Source organism: Xiphophorus maculatus, chromosome 4 (assembly GCF_002775205.1).
Source record: "Xiphophorus maculatus strain JP 163 A chromosome 4, X_maculatus-5.0-male, whole genome shotgun sequence".
NCBI lineage: Eukaryota > Metazoa > Chordata > Actinopteri > Cyprinodontiformes > Poeciliidae > Xiphophorus > Xiphophorus maculatus.
Window position 1 is genome coordinate 3,616,440 of NC_036446.1, and position 22,019 is coordinate 3,638,458.

Sequence of the window (22,019 nt, forward strand, 5' to 3'; positions counted from 1 at the left end):
TGAGCTGTCAAAATAAAAGCTCCGTTTTTTCTAACACCCGCATGTGAGCTCGCGCTTTGCTCATTTCTAGAAGAAGTCATTAAAAAGACTCGTCCTATGTTTAAGGCGAAATGTTGCACATGTCAAGAGGGGAAAAAGTGTCATGAATTACATTAAAGCGAGTTAGTCACGCCAGCAAAGGTTTAAAGATTCGAAAATACCAGCTTTATTTTGGTAGTCCACTTCCGGCTATCGACAAGCTAATTAGCACTTTGCCTGCTATAGCTAATATTTAGAAATATTTACTATAATACCTATTGTTGTAATATATGTTCTAGCTATTATGATAGCTATAGTGAATAACTAATGCTTAGGAATATGTAGCTTGTAAGCTACATATTTAGCTTGCTAGCGTAAGATGTAGTTGAAAGCTAAGAATTTAATCTCAAACTAAATTTAGCTTGCCTACGGAGGTGTTAGGGCCACTGTAAATTAATAAAAAGGAATAAATGTCTGCCAAAAAACAAAGCAATTTTGAGAATAATCTAAAAAAATGTGTTTCAAAAGTCAAAATGTTTTGAATTTTGAAAAAAAAAATCTCAAACTTCTGTTCATCTAAAACGTTTTTTTTTCTTTGCCAGAAAAGTCTTCCTTTTTCTATCTACAATGACCTCAACATACTGTCACACTTGCTAATTAAATATTTAGTATGGAGCTAGATGTTTAGTTCCAACCTAAATGTTTAGTTTATTTCTGAATGTGTAAACATGGAGAAATGACAAAAATTAAATCCCTTTTTTTCTTCTGATGGGTTAAATAACTCAAATTATTGCAGTTAATATTAGACTGTAACTTTACAAACAGAAGCCGATATCTATGAAATCTAGAAACTGCAAAGTTATAGATTATTGTTCTGCTGCTTTTCTGAAGGATCAGATCATAAATACTGTAAATATAACAATTATATTTATTCTTGCTGAGTGGGACTGAGACATAATGAGGGAATCTGGATAACTGATATATTTCTGCACAAACTTGTAGACCCTCTGACCCAACATAAATCCCTCAGAACCAGTCCGGTCCAGGCAGTCTCTGCCGTCAGATTGAGACGGGACAGATGAGGATGCGGTCCTCCAGCAGGACACTGAGGATGAGGAACACAAAGTACAGGGCGAACATGGTGACGCCCAGCTTTTTGCTCATCTTCCAGCGGCAGGCGGCGATGGAGATGATGACAAAGAGGAGCATGAGGAAGAGCAGCACGATGGCGCAGAACAGGCCGTTGGAGCTGACCGCCACCGGCTTGCCGTAGATGACGGTGTAGATGAGCCAGGGGACGGGCAGGCTGGAACCACACAGGGCAGGAGCGCTTTAGTTGATTATTAACGATTTCATGCTTTTATTTACCAGAAATTAATGTTCATTCTAGTTATTGTTGAGAAATCACAGCCAGAATAGAAACATGCCATCTGGTTTAAATGTTAAACCTGTTAAATTTTCTGGTTTGAAAAGTTGAAAATTTGAGACTTTTGAAAGTCAGAAATGTCCACCTCACAGAACCAAACATTTTTCAGTGCCCAGGTCATTCACTGTTGTTTACTGGAAAGTTTTATTTTGAACTTCCAGTTAATGGATCTCTTACCCAACTGTGATGTCGAAGATGTTGCTTCCCACGGAGCTGGAGACGGCCATGTCTCCCAAACCTTTCCGAGCTACAATCACGCTGGTGATGAGGTCTGGGATGGACGTCCCTGCCGCCAGGATGGTCAGGCCCATGATCTCCTCAGAAATGCCGATAGTCTCGCCTACCTGAGAGCACACACACACAAAAAAAACAAGAACCTATAGAGAATAGCTCAAAATAACATCATGAAGGCTTAGAAAGACCTAGTCAAAGTATTCACTTAAACCCAATTGAGATTGGGCTGCTTGTTCGCATATGAAGGACTCACCAACAATTATTAACACTTGATCATTTTTAAAGGTCAGCACTATTGTTCATATTCAGTAAAAACGGACCCACCTGATGCGCCCACCACACCATCAGGTAGGAGAAGATGCCGATCCAGAAGATGGAGCCGATAAACGTGATGATAAAGAATCTTCTGGACTCCTGGAAAACCATTTGTTAACATTTTCAAAACCTAAAGCCTCTGAACAAAATCTGTCACGGACTCAGATTAAAACCAACAGAAATCCAGCTTTAGGAAAGTTTCAACTGTTGTGATGATTGAAATGAAGAGTAATTGATCACCTGGTTGCGGACGTCCGGCAGCGTGAGCCACAGCGGGAACACGATGGGCAGCAGGAACAGGTATGTGGCCCGTTTCCGCGGCATGTCGGGCCACCCCAAGGACAACGGCGTGCTCTCCTCTTCCTTCTCTTGTTCTTCTGCTTCTTTGTTTTCCTTTTCTTCCTCTTCTTCCTCGCTCTCACTAGAGTCGCCGCTTTCGTCTTCGCCGCCATCTTCCTGGACGCTGTCCTGCGATCCTCCAGTTTCTCCAGCTGATTCTGCTGCCTGCAGACAGAAGATTGCTTCTCAGAAACCAGACTACGGATGCAAACAATAAGTCTTATGATTTACTGTCAATTAATGGCTCATTAGGTTAAAATTAGTTTCAATCGATTGACCAATAATGGCCGCTGAGATCTTCTTTCAGTGTTGTAGTTTGGCAACCGTCCAGCAGAGGGCGCCGCTGGTAATCCTTGTTAGCGCAGCCTTCTGATACAGAAAGAAAGATGGCGGCGAAACAGTCCAAACAGACTCGGGCTTTGGGGAGAACAAAGCACTTCATGCCGCTCTGTTTTTAAAATATAATATAAACTCGACAACCTCATTAGGTTTCACAGTAACAACGCTCATTCAGCCTTCAACTGTTAAACCAAAAATTACGGATGTGCTACGAAAACTTCCATCTGTTAATCTGACTGTTTTATATTTTGATTCATTCTCTGCTAATTTTTTATTCTGGTTTGTTTCCAATTAACACAGTAATCTTTTAAAGCAGTCCTGATAACAATTCTTCAGTTTATTCGATGGTAATTCAGGGATTTTTTGTCAGGACTGTTTTAGTTTTCATCCATCGCCTCAGCATTTTATAAGAAATGTTTTATTAATTTTGACCTACGAAGGATTAAGCCATAAAAAAGTATTCTCAGCTCTAGTGATTTAACATTTCAGACAACTTATCTGAGCACTCAGACTGGTGGCACAAAGACAGCGCCACAGAAATTTAAGTTTTTGAGCAAAACTCTGTGAAAAGTGATGGTGTTAAATCGCCCTTTAGTGTTTTACCTAAAGGAACCAGAAGATTTTAAAAGTCTTGCCTTTGACTCCTCTGAGGTTTTCTGCGGAGTCTCCTCTGCTGGAGGCTGCGAGGTGGACGGCTGAGCTGCGGCGCCCCCTGGTGTTCCAGCAGAAGCAATTTGCTCTGACTTCTGTTTGTGACCCGCATCTTAAAAGCAGACAAAAAAAAAAAAAAACAACGTCAGTCATCTACATGGCTCTATTTTGGCAGTTTAACCTAAAAGCTGGAGCAGTGTGAAACCTTTCCAGGAGCTGCACATGTACCAGAAATTACACTGCAGATTCTGCAGGAATGAAAGTGAACCGACTATACCTCCAAACATTTAAGCCATCTCAAAAGGGAAACAGTCCCTGACTTCCTGCTGTCAACACATTACCCCAGACTCTGTCTGTCAGTGTTGAACCAAGTCTCTCTGCTAGAGGAAGCTAGCTGCATTTCTGTTGACCATACAATGACACAATTTGACATTTAAAAAATAAATCATTTGTTTTGTTGATAAAAAAGATTTGGTGCTAGAATCAGGTGGGGTTTTTTTGGCTGCATCAAAATAAGTTTCCATTACAAAATGAGAGCAGAACTTTATCAATACGTTGAAAAAGTTTAGCAATTGAGGTGTTTCCATTAGATAAGAAACGCAATTAAAAATCACACGTGAATAAGTGAAAAGTTGTTCCGTCATCCTGCATCTACTTCCTGTTATTCTCATCGTGGTTTCTGCCAGCGGCAACATCCTGTTGTTGATCATGTGACCTGTGTGATGTGAAAGAAGTGTTTCATTTGGAGTTTTACAAAATTAATACATTTTGATTCCGCCAGAAAACCCACCTCATCCTAGCGCAAAACATTTAATCAAAAAACAAGGTTTTTTGAAATTGCAGCAGTTCTAAAGGCAAATTTATTTACAAAATGTCAACTGGCGCAATTAAAAGGAACAAAACAAACTTACAAGTAACTTTTCTGCAAGATTAGGGAGCTTATTTTAAGTCAATAATTGAAAAAAAATATTAAAAAGTTACACTTGCAAATTATTTCACTTGTAAAATGGGAAAAATGTCTTGTTAAAAGTGAAATAATCAGCCAGTGGAACAAGTACTTTTTCATCAATATTAATTTTCCCTAGATCAAAGATCTTGAATAATAATCTGAACTTAACTGCATTGTTAGAAAACTAGAATCAGTTTGACTTGGAATCTGTATGACTGGATTAACTTTTTTTTCCCAGAGGCAATATTTGTTGTGGATTGACGCTATGTAAATAAACTGCATTAAATTATAGTTAAGACAAAACAAAATAAACTTTAAACGTCTGCAAACTGATCAGCAACATGCAGCCAACCAAAACATGAAGCTGAAAAAAGAGGAACTTTCTCCTCCACTGTTTGATAGCAGCTCTGTTTCACGTCAATAAAACTCCTAAACAGTTGTCTTGAGAACCAGATGAGATAAAGTTGCTCTTCCCTCTGATGTAAAGCAGACCGTATTTGTGGCGTTGAGCTGCGTGGGCTGGACGGAGTGGGAGTGGGAGAGATTTGAGTGTTCGCAGATAAACACTCTCCTCTGAAGGAGCCTCCCATCTGCATGTTAACCCGGGGAGCTGATTGATTCGGCCTCGTTGAGGCCTCTCAAAGCGTCTTTGCCGCGCAGCTCTGAGTCTGAAGCAGGTCATTAGTGCGTAATGTGATGCAGGAACACAGAGATTAAGAGTCAGCGCTGATTGTAGAGGACGCCCTCCTTCAGCTGTGTCTCACAGAAATATTTTAAATTTTAATTTATAACAGAACCGATGTCATATCTGGAAGGATTTCACTGCATTCTTCAATCAACTGACTTTAATACTTTTCCTGTCGGTGTTTGGACTAAAAGGGGTTATTACCTGTTAGCTTATCAGTCTATGGGCCCTAAAAACGTACACTGCAAAAACACAAAATCTTACCAAGTATTTTTGGTCTGGTTTCTGGTACACTTGAAATAAGACTACAAGTATCTTTTCAGCATAATATAGTAGCCTGTTTTGTCAATACTTTCGCCATATTGATGAAAAAGTAGTTCCACTGACAGATTATTTTAATAGCATGCAAACTATATTGATATAAGTGAAATAATCTGCAAATGTAACTAGTATTTTATTAAAAATCAATATTAAGGAATTATTTACTTAAACAAGCTCTTATATCTTGCTGAAAAGTTACATGTAAGTTTGTTTATCTTCTTTTACTTGAACTAAGATATTTACACTATAAACTGGACCAGAAATACTTGGTAAGATTTTGTGTTTTTGCTGTGTGTTCATTACACGTTTTGCACAAAATCATTTTTAGATAATGAGATTTCAGTCTGCTCAGTTCTGCCTATTTTGAGTTGTTTTAGGATGTCTTGTCACTTTAAAAACAAATAAGCTGCTAATGGCCACGCCGCCCAACGCAACGTTTAAGCTCACAGGACCAAATAGCTACAAACAGATGCACAACTATACAACCATACATCTTTGAAAAGCAGAAGTGGAGCCTCCTGCACAGCCAACAGAAATGCAGTAAGAGGTTTCTGGATGGTAAGTCAACAACAAAACACTTGTCTTTTCCAACTGCCATTGTACAGCACATATAGTGGTAAAACCAGCTGACCAAACATACTGGAGCTCAGCTTTGGTTGCTAGGTAACGCCGCAGTGGCCAGTGGCAGTTTCTGATATGGGCGACCTGAGCAAGCAGCCAGCTAGCACGTTATTCCCTGATGTTCAGCCCGTCAGATAAAATGTCAGATTTTCATTCTCTGTTTTTTTGTGTTTTTATTCCCACAGAGCGGTCAGATTTTCAGCGGCGCCTCACTCACCTTCAGCGCGTTGGTGATGTGACTTGTTCTGCTGTTTCTCTGTCACCGAGACATCCAGAGGTTTTACTTTGTTCTTTGCTGCAATTAAGAGAACCGTCACTTATACAAACTTAACAAGAGAGACGAAGATCCCCCATCTTTCTCCTCTAGCTGCTCAGAGTGACCACTTCACCGAATCTTTGACCTCGACACACAGCAACCAGAGTAATGAGCCTCAATCAGACACGAGTGCTGAATTCATTACGGATAAAGTGAGTCATCCGCCCACATGTCTGCCAGCTGCATGCGAGAACCAGCAAATAATGGAGTTATGCAACGGCCGTGTGAAGTTGTTGCAGTTGAGGTTCATTTTTGTAAACTTCAGGAACACGACAGCCTCGAAGCAAAAGAAGAGCTGCATCCACAGGACAGAAAACACGAAGCCAAACACGGGAACATGCAAACCACAACTATTTACAGCAGCAGCACTTTTAATTTGATTTAATTATTCCAAAGAAGCAGTTCTCCAGATTTCCTGCAGGTCCTTTAAAACCTTCTACACGGTGGGCCATAAGTTTCCATACAAAGGAGAATGTAAAATATAAAAGAAATATTTCAGATACCCAAGAAGCTGCGTTTGACAAAAGAGCAGAGAATTGAAATTATACTAATGGAAAGCAGTTGCATGGTTGCACGAAGCTTTAACAGAAAACATGGTACGAGCATCAGACACGACACGACACTGGGCAAAATTTATTTCAGAAAACTGGAAATGTTGCAGATCAACCATGAAGTGGTTCCAAGACGTGCAGCGATTACACAGAGTCCCAAATGTTTATTTTTTCTTTGTATGGAAACTTGTGGCCCAGCCTGTAGATCAGCTGTAGAGGATTTTTGTCCTGGAAGCTTGAGGTGGCATTTATGAAGTTACTGCTGTGAAAATTAACAGCAATAATTTGGGTTGTTTATCCTGTCACAAAATAAGGAAATGAGGAGGGATTTTTCAAAGTCATATTTTCATCATGTTATTCATTCATTTACAAAGGCCACTGTTTCTAAATCACAAAAGTAGAAAGTTAAATATTTAACTTGCTAACTAATCATTTAGTTTAGAGCTAAATATGCATCTTACAGCTACATTTAGCCTCAAACTAAATATTTAGCTTCAAACTAAAGTTTAAATATTCTTACTATATATTTATTGAGGAGCTAATTGTTTAGTTCCAAACTAAACATTTTTAGCAAGCTAAATATTTAATTCCATACTAAATATTTAATTTCATACTAAATATTTAGTGTGGAACTAAACTAAATAGAAAACTAAATATTTAGTTTGGAGATAAATATTTAGCTTATAAGCTGCACGAAGCTATAAAGTAAAAATTAGATAGTAAGTGAAATATTTAGCTTCAAACTAAATATTTAACTTGGAGCATTTAGCTCTAAGCTTGCTTCAAACTAAAAATTTTAGGATCAACAGCAACAGTGTCACCAGGAGTTTACCTGTCCGTTAAGGTTAAGCATAACAGAAAATGGAAACGCAGCCAAAGGTGAAAGGAAAATGAGGAGAAACCTTCAAAAAGTCTGGAGAACCTCTGATGAAGGCATCAAGAAATAGGAGGCGGTTAAAACTTTCCCACAATGAAGAGCTTAGAAAGACCAGACTAAACATGATGGAACCAAGTTTGGAAACAAAGATGCCGCCAACATTTCTGCAGCTTACCTTTCTTCTGCACAAGCCCCTCCCCTTTGACATCACCATTAAAGGACGTTTCTGATTGGCAGAAATAGACGAAATCATCAACCACTTAAGCTGCTCTTCCAACTTTCAGTTTATACATTTCAGACATAAAATGGACACAAATGAAGCTGGGACCAAGAATCCAAAGATTAGAAACATGAGCAGAACTTCTGTGTATTTTCTACTACTATTAATACTACTAAAGTACTACAAACATAACCCTGACATGTGGTACATTTTTATCTTGTTTATTTTAGTTTGAATAAATTCTCTCTCTGTTCTCCCGACACGAAGCGGCAGTGAGCGTGAAAAGTTGCCAACCACAACAGAAACACGATGAGAAACGGCACAACCAGGTAGCGTCTCGCCGCTCTTACCTTCTGTGATTTTCTTTGGCCGACCGGTTCTGGCGGCGCCCCGGAGGGCTGCTTCTAAGAACCACAGGTACGACACGGCATAAACAACCCAAAAGGTTTTAGTTTAAAGGAGAACCATTATGCAAAATTTACATTTCGCATGTTTTTATACTTCCGTTTTAGTTTCTACTGCTTCTAAAAACAGACCAACACTTAAAAAACATCCAGCCGTTTTTTGGCAATAAGTTCAAGTTTTTTGGTGTCTGGAAAATGAGCCATTTCAAAAACCTCTGGAATGTATCATCATAAATCACCAGGTACTGCCTGTTATCTAGCAACCCCAGTAAAGCCCAATGCCGTTACCTAGCAACTAGGTAGCTCCAAAATGTTTGGTCAGCTGGTTTTCAAATTCAAAAACAAAAGTTATTGATCCCAGAGGGAAATTAAATGTTGTTGTAATTCATTAAGAGTCTTCAAAGAGTTATTGTAGATTGTGATGGATTCTCTTGTAGACGTCTGTATTACAGAGATTGTTAAGAAGCCTCTGACTGAAGACACTTTGTTTCACCAAAATAGTCTCATGAAGAGGAAGGTCAGGTTTGTCCATAATTCTCTTGATTTTGTTATTTTTATACTCTGTGCGCTGTACAATGGCTGCTGGAAAAGTGTTCTGTTGTTGACTTACCACCCAGAAACCACTTGCTGCATTCTTGCTGGTTGTGCAGGAGGCTCTACTTCTGCTTTTCAAAATGTACAAATCTTTTATTGTCCATCTGTTTGCAGCCATTATGATTTTGTGCAGAAAAATGCAACAAACATGTTTTGTATACCGATACATCAACCCTAACCCGTTAAAGGAAGCATAATAAGTCACCTTTAAGAAAACAAAGAATCAAATTTTAAATGTATGCTTACTTTTAGTTCTAAAAGCAAAACAGATTTACAAATTTGAAGGGTCAGTTTTTATTCATCCAGGAGAGTAAACTCCTCGGTCCAGCTGCAGAGAGCTGGACTCAGCTGGTTCCCCAGAGTTACAGCTACCGCCACGCCGGCTCCTATCCAGCTTTTATTAGCCTGTATTGGAAAGCTGATTAAGGATCAGCGGTGGCCGCAGCGCAGCGGGAGCAGGGAACAGCGGCACGCCGAGTCCAAGGACAGGCTCAAGGTCGCACCGGTTCATCTGGCCGCGGTCAGAGCTGAGTCACCGGCAGCGTGATGAGCTGCAGTTAGGAAGCAAATTTAAGGGTTTGTTTTCTTTCTGTGATGATCCTAAACGGTGACTGCTGCTCAGATTTATTGATTAAGTTTTCCCACAATGTAAGCCCGTAAATATATACATACACCTAAAGTTTTATTGTATTAAAGACAAACTTGGCAATCCAAGCAAAGAAGAGGAGTTTGATGAAAAGGAACAAAATCTGTCTTACCAAGTATTTTTGGTCTAATTTTTGGTACAAATATCTTCATACACTGAAATAAAATAAAACTAACTTACAAGAAACGTTTTCAGCGAGATATAGGAGTTTGTTTTAAGTAAATATCTCCTAAATATTGATGAAAAAAGATCCATTGGCAGATTATTTCACTTATAACAATAAACTTTTCTCATTTTTTCTCATCAATGAAGTAATCTGAGGAACAGAGTTCCACTGCGGTTGCTAGGTAACGGGTCTGAGCTTTGCTGGGGTTGCTAGGTAACGGTCAGTGCCTGCTGATTTATGACGGACATGCCGGCAGTTTTTGAAACGGTTAATTTTCCAGACACTAAAAAACATCAACTTATGGCCAAGAAACGGCTGGTGGTTGTTTTTAGAAGCATTAGAGAACCAAAGTACAAAAACATACAAAATGTAAATTTAGAACATTTTTCTAAACTTTTCATAGTAAATCTACTTTAAATACTGATTAATTTTAGGAAGTACTCATCGAATAGAGAAAATTATGCTCTTTTAACAGTTTTAAATATTGTTTTATCAACACATTCTGCCATAACGAGCCTTTTGAAAACCTTCATGACGTTGATGTGGCCCGAAATGAAAATGAGTTTTACACCTCTGACATATAGTAAAGTTTTATTACTAGATGTCAGAGTATAGTAATAACTCTATACTCTGAGTATTAAACACAAACTTGCTAATCCAAGGGGGAAAAAATCAAAAAGTATTCTGGGGGAAAAAGCTGAAGGAAGTTGTTGAAAACTAACAAAGTCTCTGTCTTTCACTGCAAAAAATAAATATTACAAAGTATTTTTGGTTTATTTTTAGTGCAAATATCTTATACTTGAAATAAGACAAAACTAACTTACAAGCAACTTTTCAGCAAGATATAGGAGCTTGTTTCACATCAATAATTCCTTTTCCTAACGGAAAAAGAACTAGTTGCTCTGGCAGATTATTTCACTTCTAACACATTTTTTCCAAGTTACAAGTTCAAGTTTTCTAAGACATTTGCATCAGTAACAGACAAAAACACTAAGATTTTGTGTTTCTGCAGTGAAGAAACTTTTGTTGGTACTTCGGTCTCAAACCGAGCAGAAACCAGCGTGATCTACCTTCTCCCAGCGGATCCAGTGTGTGGATCATCAGCTGGAAGATGGTGCTCCTCAGGGACGTGTTGTGGAGCGACGCCGAGCTGCCGCCTCGCTGTAAAACTGGACGCACCTGCAGGTCAGCAGAGACGTGGTCAGAATCGAAACTTTCAGGAAACACTGAAGCAGTGAGGGCCTGCGAGACGAAATCAGCCTGATGTGCAGCAGATTCAGAATTAATCTCTGTTCCTTGAAGTCAGATTTCATTATTCCCTCATTTACCTTCTGAAAACAGATTGGAAAAGTATAATGTAAAGGACAGGTGTTTATCTGTGCCTTAACTTTAGTTTTTTTTATGCTTTATTTATGGCCAAACATGATAAAAAAATGAATTCAGGGTGTGGATTAGTTTTACCCGGAGCCGATCTTTGTCCTCTTGAGTTTCTGGCTGCTGGTTGTTGTGCTCAGGGCTTCCCGCTGCAGCCGGCGCAGCTTCAGGTTTCGGTTTGTTTTCCATTTTTTGGGGATCAGCAGCAGGAGGAGGAAGAGGAGCAGCAGGAGGAGGAGGAAGAGGAGGAGGAGGAGGAGGAGGAGCGGCTTCACTGTCCTGGAAAAGAGAGTTTCAGTTACACACACAGCGCTGATCTGAAAGCTGTTTTAGATCAAACTGATTTCAATATCAGATAAAAAAACATCTGAATGAAGACAGAAAGCCGCTTTTAAATTATGATTTCATGCATTATGGGGAGAAAATTCTCTCTACACCTAGAAAAATACCTGAACCTTAAATCATCAAGACTTAGACACATTTCTTACAAAAAGGACATCAGTTTGCAACCTATTGACAAAAGGAATATTCCTTAAACAATTAGTGTTGTGTGTGAAAATGTTTTGCATTAAAACACCAGGGCTAAACTGCTGAAGCCTCCTAATTAGATTCCTGCATCCCATGGTGTTTCTTCTGCATGAATTCATTAAGATTTAACTGGCTTGGTTTGTTAAATATTTAAGAGAAACAAACGAGCAGCCTGTAAATAATTTAGTGGTGTGAAAGTGTTCGCTTGTTCCTGATTTCTTATTCTTGCTGCTGTTTGTCACATTATTTAAATATTAGTCAAGTAAAGATAAGTAGACACATAATTACGACGCCCCATTAGTGCCAATGTAGATGAAAAAGGGACGAGTACATTTCCGCCCAACATTTTTTTGTTTTGTTTTAAATTTGCTTGAAAATGTTTTTGAAATTTCTTGATAAATCTAAGAAATTTTCTAGAAACAAAAATAACATTTTTGAATTTGAAAAGCCACAAATTTGTTAGAAGAAACAGAATTTTTGAGAATAGAAAAAACAAGGAAACTTCTGAGTTTTCAAAGGCATAAATTTTCTTTAAAAAATGAAAATTTCTGAGCTTGAATCGCTGAGAATTTCCTAGAACAAAACTCGGATTTTTACATTCATTTCAGAAATCAAGAAGAAAAATTTAAATTTCTAAGTTTGAAAAGGTGAAAATTTGCTAGAAAAAAACAGAAAGTTTTAGGTTTTCTAGAATAAACAAGAACATTTTTTTAAAAATTTTCTAGCAAATTTTCGACTTAAGACTTTTGGTGGAAATTTTCTCCTGTCTTTTTTGGCCCTAATTCACAATTATACAAAATGCAGTTTTAAATTAAATTGTTTGTTATTGAGAGATAAACATATATATATATATTAGTTCTGTAGATAAAGCTCAACATTAAACTAATAAAACGCTTCGTTTTGGTTTGTGTTTTTCTTCAGGCAGAACCTCCATGTTGGTTCTGATGTTGGTTCTGCAGCAGATATGGTTCTGGACTGTGTTGAATAGTTATTCATCAGATTGGGCCCCTGTAGGTATTTCAGGAACTGCAACAAAACCAGAGTGACATTTTCAGCGGCAGGAACACCTGGAGTCCCTTCAGCTTCAAAGGGTTTCACACAAACGCGGTCAGTGGGTCTGAGTGGGCCGAGTCCGGAAGATGAAAGGATGCAAAACACACCAGCAACAAAGGACAGAAGTTGGTCCAGAAACAATCGAGGCGCCTTGCAAAAGTATTCACTCCCGTTGTGCCGCATTTTGTCAGGTTACAAACCTGAAAGCGACATGTTGGGATTTAATTCGGCAGAGCAAGGGAAGGAAGGAAGGAAGGAAGGAAGGAAGGAAGGAAGGAAGGAAGGAAGGAAGGAAGGAAGGAAGGAAGGAAGGAAGGAAGGAAGGAAGGAAGGAAGGAAGGAAGGAAGGAAGGAAGGAAGGAAGGAAGGAAGGAAGGAAGGAAGGAAGGAAGGAAGGAAGGAAGGAAGGAAGGAAGGAAGGAAGGAAGGAAGGAAGGAAGGAGCGAGCACTGAGGCATTGATTGGACTGAGACTCATCATCTGTGTGGTAAGAATGCGAGCTGTGGAGAATTACTGGGGAACTGATAGTAGCTACTGTTGTTATTAGAGACTGAAAAGATTTAAATGTTTGTCAATGATTCACTTCCAATAAAATATGATCTCCAGTAAAGATCAACTGGCAAAAGTCAGGCCTGTCCTTGACGACACGAGAAGCAAACGCTTAAATGTTGAAACTGATGGGATGATGGTCTGAGGTAGTATCTGCCCAGCAGACCTAAAGAAACAAGGTTTTAAAATCTTCGTGTGAGCAGGAGCATCTGTGACTTCATCGTTCACACTGGGAGTTCTGCGTTTGTCAAACTGATGACAAAGAGTTTGGCTTAGGAGGAAATGTTGTTCTGCAGCTGTGCAGAAACCCCTCGGACTATATTGTCTACTTTAACTAATGTTTTGCATCTGAAAGCACCAATGTGTTTCAGAAATCTGGGACCATAAGGAAGAACCAGCTGATGGGATGCAAACTGGAAGATCACAAAGATCTTCTGTCCGTGTGGACAATGATGCTGAGCTCGATGCAAGTCCCCATGTTTCTGTCAACGCTGTTGGCCAAGTGCAACGCTTCTCTGAGGAGCAGGAAGAAGTGGTGCCATGCTAACGCTTGTGTCAGAGTACAGCACTCACATGGAAGGAGTAGATTTGGCAGACATGATGAATGCTCTGCAGCACACCTCAGTGGTCACCGCTGGTACCTGACCATATTTAGGCAAATAGTTCACATTGCTGTCAACAATGCATGATTCTCCATCGCTGTGATGGGTCAGAAACATCAGCTTCTGAAAATCTTTGGGTTAAAGACGACTCATCTATCTTGAAAAGCAGAAAAGAGGAAACAACTCCACAGGATCAGAAAACCCACCAAGCATCCGAAACTCGCCAGGCCCTTGGATGATACGGGATATGACGGGATTGGGTTGATGCAGGATGTGCCAGAATGGACAGACGTTAGTCATGGACCAGAAGTGCAAAGAACCTTTATGCACTGCAGGTCCCGGCCTGGTCCGGCCCGGTCCTATTGGCGCTACGGTTGTTTTGCTTTGAGCAAAGCAATCAGGTTTGCTCAGTCGAACATGACGGCTTCCGGTTTATGTTAAACTTAAAGATCACAGTTAAACGCCAAAAGTGACTAAAATGTTTTGTATAATTTAATTAACACGTAACTTTCAGAGAATCTTGCCGACTTATCATCATTCCAGTTGGTGAAATGTTACCTGATTTCTAAACTTCTTCACTGCAGAGAAAAAGTTAAATGGATTCATCTGGATAACGATGCAGATTATCTGTTCAGTTCAATTATTCTTGCGTGACTCTGACAACCTTAACATGTAGATGTAATGTGAAATTCTGTGTTCAGTTAAAAAAAATACAAAAGGCGACATAAACACCAACTCTGACAGAAAATCAGGAGATCAGCTGTTTAAACTAACTACTCTTACATTAGATAATAGCAGCTAATCGACCACAGCAATCATTTGGTAATAATCGCTAAATAAACATCAGGCCTAAAAACATAATACTGCCACGGACTGAATGTTCTTAGTGTGGGAAATGTTTTGAGCATCTTTTGGTACTGAATCCCGTTGGCGTTATCAGTTGCTATGGCAACGAGTCTGAGAAGCGCAGCCGATGCGGAGAGCGAGAAAAAAAAAGAAGTGATTTTGAGTTTTTCTTTCACGGTTCATATGGTTTATTTTTCCTTCGGTATGGAGCAGAGCACTGAATTAATCATACCTACATCTCCAGGTTTCATTTAGTTCACGGAATGACATGTAAAAGAATCCTTTTTGCCCTCCAGCGTTGTGCGCATGCGCGAAATCTTTGGACGTAAACAATCACGTGCAATTAGCTTCCAAAAACCACCTCATCCTAACACAAAACTTTATATGTTTAATTGGCATGTTTCCATTAAGTAATTTCCTTTTTGTGATTTCAATTTGTACAATTCTATGGTAACACAGTTACAGAACCAGCCCGAATTTCTCTTCCGACCCAGATTTGATCGAAAGTTGCCGCCCACTCACCTTCTCCGGCTCGGCTGTGCTCCACACCTTGACGATGCTCACGTGTTTGCTGAGCTGGCTTTTGAACGTCTGTTCAATCTGACTGTTGAACTTCATGAAGACTACGTAGCTCATGTAGCCCAGCACCAGCAGCGCGCTCTCCCACCACCAGATCACGTTGTCCAGGAAGAAGACGATGAGCATGATGAGGTCCAGGATGTAGAAGGTCACGTCCCGGAAGAGCGGCCACCAGGTGAGGTGCAACATCTCCCGGGAAAAGATGGCGCACATGCCAATCACGAACAGGATGTTGAAGACGGCAGACCCCACGATGGTGCCGATGCCCACGTTGCTGTGGGAGATGAAGACCCCGATGAGGGAAGTGAAGAGCTCCGGGGCGGAGCCGCCAGCCGCCATGAAGGTGGCCCCGGCCACGTCGTCGGAGATCTTCAGCTTGGCGGCGATGACCTCCAACGCGGGGACGAAGAACTCGTCGCAGACGATGGCCAGGGCAACGAACATGTAGGTCATCCCGATGATGTGGAGGACCACCCACCCTCGGCGCCTCTGCTCCACTGAGAAGATGTCTTCCGGGTAGTCCCCCTGACTTTGCGGGGGCTGGGTTGGGTCTTGAGGAGGAGGGGCCGTGGTGGTCAGCAGCGGGGGAGTTGGAGGCGCTCTGGCAAGTCGGGGATCCACGTAGACGCACTGCTCCAGATCCGTCCTGTTGACGACCATCACCAGAGGAGGCATGGTGCTCTCCAGCGACTCATTGGACGCCCTCACCTCCCGAAGTCTGACCTCCAGGGCGCCGTGGCCGCCCCCGGCATCAGTCCTGCCGGGGGCTGGAGACTGCCTGGTCTTCAGACTCAGAGTATAGATGCAACACAGCAGCGCGCCCGACACGAAGAAGAGGACGCGGCTGCGCTTCAGCCTCCTCCGCTGGGGCGACTGCATGCTTCAGCGTCCGGAGTCCCTGCAGGAAGTTAGGTCAGGTGCATTGCTCTCCCCCAGCGGCGGCTCCTGCGCCGTTATGTGGCGAGAAGAATCCACGGAGGGAGGAGAGGGGGTTTCATCTTTTCAACCTGGGGAAGGACTGAGAGCAGAGAAACCACCATCAGCATGTGCGGGTTCCCCTCTCTGTGTGTCGATCTGAGGCAGAGGGGTGAGTGTTATTTTTTTTTTTTTTTTTGGTGGGGTTGATGGAGGATGCAGACAGCCACCTGTTGCTATGGCTACATAATCACTCAGGTTGCGGATTCTCACGAAACATGAGCCCAGTGGGACGCGGTCCGCGTGTTAAAACAGCACATTTATAACGGAGAAGGAGTTCAAATTGGTGTTTTTTGTTTCTGCGGCGCTGCAGCCAACAGCAGGAGACTTCATGTGCAGAAAGTGATGAAAGCCGAACAGCTGAGCAGAGAGTCGGGTTTAATATCGCGGATCATGACGCAGTTTTTCTCACCATTCTTCTTATCGGTATTTTTTTTCTTTAATAAAATGTTTAAAAATCAGCACGAAGCGGCTTTTTGCGCAGAGAGAAAGTGTCTGCTTACCTGCAGCTACCGCCGGCTGCTGGGCCTCCTCTCCGCCGCGGACCGACCCCTCCAGCTGTGCGCCTCAGACGCAAGAGATGCTGACTCCGGCTTTTGGGCAGCTACAAGGGCGCAGCGGCTGTCGGGGCTTGGCCGGAGCTCAGCATAATGCCGCTAAGCGGATTAGATCAGGAGAAGCGCCTCTCACCTTCCCCTTCCCTCAGGAGGATGCGCTGCCAGCGGCGGCTGGATGCGCAATGGTGGTCCGGAGGAGACCGCGCGTCGGGCTGGGTGTGGTCACCAGGTGTTGCCTCATTGAATGATGTCTAATATCAAAACGATAAAACATATTTCTGTCCGGTCTGCCAGGAGAAACAAGTAACAGACTCCTGTTACGCTAAAATCTCTTTTTTGTGTGTGGAGTAAAAGTTTGAAGGATGTTTTTTTTTTAAAAGCTACAGTGAGATAATTAGAACTGACATTTTCAACATGTAAAACTATGAATGTATTTTTTTTTTTAAAACACGTACTTATTGCTGCAGATCGCATCTATCGTTATTGTTACGATTAATCGGATAAAAAAATTACATTCGGCAGACTTTTAATTTAAACAACTTTTTATGCTATATTAAAAATACATAAAAATGCATGTAAACAGTCCAATTTATTTTTTTAAATAAAAAAAGGAACATTTTTATTGCCTAAAATGCAGTAACGTCCTTTAGTGGATGTTTGATCATTAAGCAAATTATGCTTCTGCAGCTTAAATATGTGAAATGTTCAACCGGTTCTGTTGGACTTAACATCAGCAGTGTAGCGCTGATCTGATCATTTTCTTGGTCTAATTTATTAATAATTTAATGCAAAACCCGCTTAATATAACTTTTTTTCTTTTGACGCTAAAACTCCAACGTAGGTTCGGGCTAGAAAAAATTTACAGATAAAGGAATTTTTTGTCTCAAATGCAAAATGTTTATATTTTCTGCGCAATTTTATCTTAATTAGTCCTCTGAATATGTAGTTTTCAAGCAAATTGCTTTTCTTAGGTATGCATACTCCAGGTAATGATTAATTGATTACTAAATTAGTCGACAATTATTTCAACTATCGTTTTGTCACGATTAATTGTTTTAGCTCTGATTGCTATAATTTACAGATTGTGACCGGTTTTAAATGATTATATTTCATTTAGTTATAGAAAAGGTTTGACTGGGTTAAGTATGGTAGTTTTCAATAGGAACCATATTTAGATGCCAAAAATGTATAGAAATGTCCCTTATGGTGCATTTTAACATGTGAGTATAAAGACTACACTGTTTGACTTAACATTTGTTGATTTAAATGTCTTGTCGTAAATTATGGTGGTCCAGATGGAGAAAAGAAAAACAAACTATAAAATAAATTGCTTTGGTTTTATAGAATAAAACCTGCACAGATGACAAACTGTGTTTTGAAAAAACAACAACATTTTGACTCCGGATAAAAACAACTTAAGTTGGATAAGATAATTGTGCTGTCCTCACAACGCGTGACTGTGTAATACTGCTAAACTCATAACTGAAATATAACATTACTATATGTGACTATACTAAAACATATAGTAACACATGTTACTTTATGTCAATACACTCATTTTAATGCTACATTAAATATTATGTACATCGCTCTACATTTTATTAATAGAATTCAATAAAACATGTTTTAAGTGTCTTCCAAAACACAAATACTTACAAACGCGAGTCGTTTATTTTCTATCTGCCTAAATTCTTGTTGACATGGTTACCGGAGAAAAACAACGTCAAAGATAGTTTGCTCATAAGAGTGTTCACTCCGTCACGTTTTTGCAAATACAATATAACAAAGATCGTTTTGTAGCCCAAATGTCACACTATGATCAAATTTCAAACCCCAAACTTCTACAACTAGCTATGAACGCATATGAACTTATTAATGCATGTATTACCTTTTTGTTCTTAATAGAAAGCAGTAAAATAAATGCAACAAAAGCTTTAAAAGTTGTATTTAAAATAATGCTTCTCTAATTGTACGATATTTGCTGATAGTGCATTTGTATTCATCCTACTTTAAACTGATACCCTTAAATAAAATCCATCATTCAGAAGTAAATCTGTAATTTAATCTTGTTATAAATGCAGCTGTAATAAATTATTAAACACCATAATTTAGTAAAAATGTTTGGCAGCCATTTTGGTATTCAACATGGAAGTCTGATGACGAATCTATATTTGGGGGTCAGTTTATTTCATGACCTCATCCAGGAATCAGTTTTTACATGAAAAGTTTAAAGCTTCCTGCAAAAAAAGCAAATAATATTTAATTAAAATCTCCATTGAAAATCGTAAATATTATATTAAATGGCTTCTCTACAACCTCAGCAATATCTTTCAGCGTCTAATACAATAAAATAACAAAAAGAATAAATTTAATTAAATGTAACTACACATTTTATTATTCAAATGTCTTTATTTTACACTGCTGAAGTTATATCACAGAGAACATTAAATAAAAAAACAGCCTTGGATGAAAAGACAAAATAAATCAGAAAACAGTCCAGAAAAGGCTCACAGCTCAAACATTTTCATGTTGTAAAATAAACTTTAAAAACACTCAAAGTAATCTGAGAGAAACAATAAAAGTAAAACATATTTTTTCCTCTTCTGCTGCTTCATTTTCAGTAGTAGTTTTTATTTCAGTTCATCCGGTTGCTAAAGGTTCCCCAACCGAACGTCACACTGTTCTTGGCGCCATGATTGGCGCCTAAATCACAACTTTGTAACCATTTGAAAGACAAAACACAAAAGAAAACTTGGAATCTGAACAAGAGAAAATATTCTTCATTATTTTAAGAAGCCTGACACACCATTGGTCCAAAGCTTCCAGCATAAAAGTCCAAGAAAAACACAAAAGTACAGATCTTAGTAGTCACAGAAGAGCAATCAGTCTATAAGGATTATATTTATAAATAAAAATAAAAAATATACAGGTGAACAAACTGATAAGTTAAAAATCAGTAAAAATGTGTTGAGAAGCAGGTTTTCACCGCGACGGGATAAAACTCAAACGTTCTCTTCTTCTTCTGCTGTTTTTGCTTTTTAAAGTAAAAACTGTCTGAATTCAGAAACATTCAAATTGACGTATCACTTAAGGGTGTGGAAAGCAAAAATTCATAAACACTATTTTACAGGAGAGAAAAAATAGAGACACTCAGAAAATGCTTTGAGTATTAAGGCAGCACTAAGGAAAAAATACAATCGCGATAAAGTCAAAATGAGAATAAAGTCTTAATATTATGAGAATAAACACGCAATATTCTCATAATACTATGATTTTATTGTGTTATTTCAACTTTATTCATGTAATTTTATGACTTTATTTTTATTCTTCTTTATAAAGTTATTTAAAACGTCTAAATAGGTCCGACCTTATATAACGTTTTAAAGAGCCACTGCCTTCATGCTTTTGTTTTTAACAAGTTGTTGTGGAACCAAGCAGCCACTAGAGGGCAGCTCTGAGTTAGCTAGTATTTAACCGGGAACAGCAAACATGGCGACCGATGATGAGGAAGAATCTCCGAAAATGAGATTTAAAAATAAAAGAGGCACTGCGGCAGATGGAGGCGGTCTGAGCGGCTAGAGACATAATAATTAGCTTTATTACGTGAATGTGTGCGGCCATTAAACTGATCGGAGTTTCTGTCGTCGTCGTTGTTCCTTTCACTGATTCCAGGTGAGCTAAACTGCGATACCGGTGTTTTTGCGCCGTTTTGATGGACTAAGATGCGCAGAAAATGAACGCAGAAAAGCAGCTGCGTATTTAAGCATAAAAAGTATATTAATATGGGTCATATGGCTCTTTCTTCAGGGTGGCATGGCAGACATTGTGCCTAGAGATAAAACATAATAATAATAAAAACTTAGCCATTAGCAAACAGTTGCTAATTGCGTATTTTATTGGTCATAAAATACGCAACTCAGCTCAGGAACGGAGAAAGTCCAAACTGCAAGTTTAGGAACACAGTTGCGTTTCTTTTAATGGTTTTAATTGCTGAAAATGTGAAGTATTCATATATGTCAACAGCTAAAGAACAGCTGCTAATAAAACTTTTACACTTACTAGTTTTTAAAGCAAAATGGGCATTTGCTTTAGATTTAATTAATATTCTAATGAAAATATAATACTGTGGACCAAAGTAATATGGCCCACAGTTGCTCCAATATGACCCAGTTGTTACGGTTTTGTTCAAGTTTCAGACCCGAAAAAGGAAATTTTAAACCAGCTAACTGGAGTAACAGCTTGTTAAAATTTCACTGAAACTAGAAAATGCAAAATTCACCTCTTCGTTGAGCTGTTTCCCAAAGATTTTAGTAGTTTGAGAATTAATATTGACTAATTAATAAAGATAATCAACATTATCCTTTAGATTAAGTCTGTTTTATGTTCATGCTCTGGTTCTGTTTTAGCTGAAAAAATCATGTAAATTTGGTGAATTGATATTAATATGATAAATATCACAGATTAGGATGAAGAAATTGATGCAGCTAAAAGTTGAGGTTCATAAACGTTACATAAAAAAATCTCAACATTGCTTTTATCCCAACTCTTTTTATTTTAAATATTACAAAATGTTCTGACTTGTCAAAAACACAGCGTCTTTGAACGCACCACAGAGATCGGCATGATTGTTACTGAACTGATGGTGCTGCAGAAGAACAGCTAATAAAATCATGCATTGGTCTTTTCCCATGCAGAAACCATAATTTATATCCAAAATAAAAGATACGTGCAGAATAAAATAATCAGTAAATCACATTTCCATCAAATACCAACATTTGTTAAAGTACAAACTGATATTTAAGTATTTTCTAATCAATAAGCACACAAAATTTGGATTAAAGCATTTGGGATGTTCTGGCTTTACTTTTTTCAACCAAACATATTAAATGTGTTTATTTTTCCACATTTAATTAATAAAATTAATGTGTTAAAGTCCAAGCCCTTAATTAAACCAGACTGTATGAGTTTCTGCACAAAAGTTATAAAAACAAAATAAAACCAGTAAATGAGCTACTTATTTAGCTACTTTTTTCTTACAAAAAAGTAGCTAAAACCAATTTTACTTATTAAAATTGTCATTAACATCGTTATTGTGCATAAATTATCTGCTTTTTATTTTAAAATCTGATTCTTTTTGTCTGTCTTCAATCATTTTTTATTTATATATACCATTTATTCAACAGTGGTGCAAATTGTGGGTTTTTTTTATTCAAATAATTATGTTTGAGAGTTTGAATGTCTCAGAAGTTAAAATATATATATATATGTGTAACAAATGTTTTAA

The 22,019-nt window shown here is 38.9% G+C and overlaps 1 protein-coding gene across 2 annotated transcripts; it reads right to left on the bottom strand.

Annotated features, from left to right (window-relative positions):
* Positions 1–618: 618 nt before the first annotated feature.
* LOC102224001 (sodium/potassium/calcium exchanger 1-like) lies at positions 619–16,104 on the bottom strand. Of its 2 annotated transcripts, XM_014471911.2 has the most exons (11): positions 15,147–16,104; positions 11,134–11,325; positions 10,743–10,851; positions 8,213–8,266; positions 7,818–7,868; positions 6,116–6,193; positions 3,307–3,434; positions 2,234–2,497; positions 2,003–2,092; positions 1,622–1,788; positions 619–1,324 (listed from the first exon to the last, which is right to left on the bottom strand). In XM_014471911.2, the coding sequence occupies exons 1-11, from the start codon at positions 16,080–16,082 to the stop codon at positions 1,078–1,080; spliced, it is 2,316 nt and encodes a 771-aa protein (XP_014327397.1). In that variant the 5' UTR covers positions 16,083–16,104; the 3' UTR covers positions 619–1,077. The 2 variants fall into 2 exon arrangements, with proteins under 2 accessions (XP_014327397.1, XP_023187821.1); XM_023332053.1 differs by lacking the exons at positions 6,116–6,193; positions 7,818–7,868; positions 8,213–8,266.
* Positions 16,105–22,019: the final 5,915 nt, after the last annotated feature.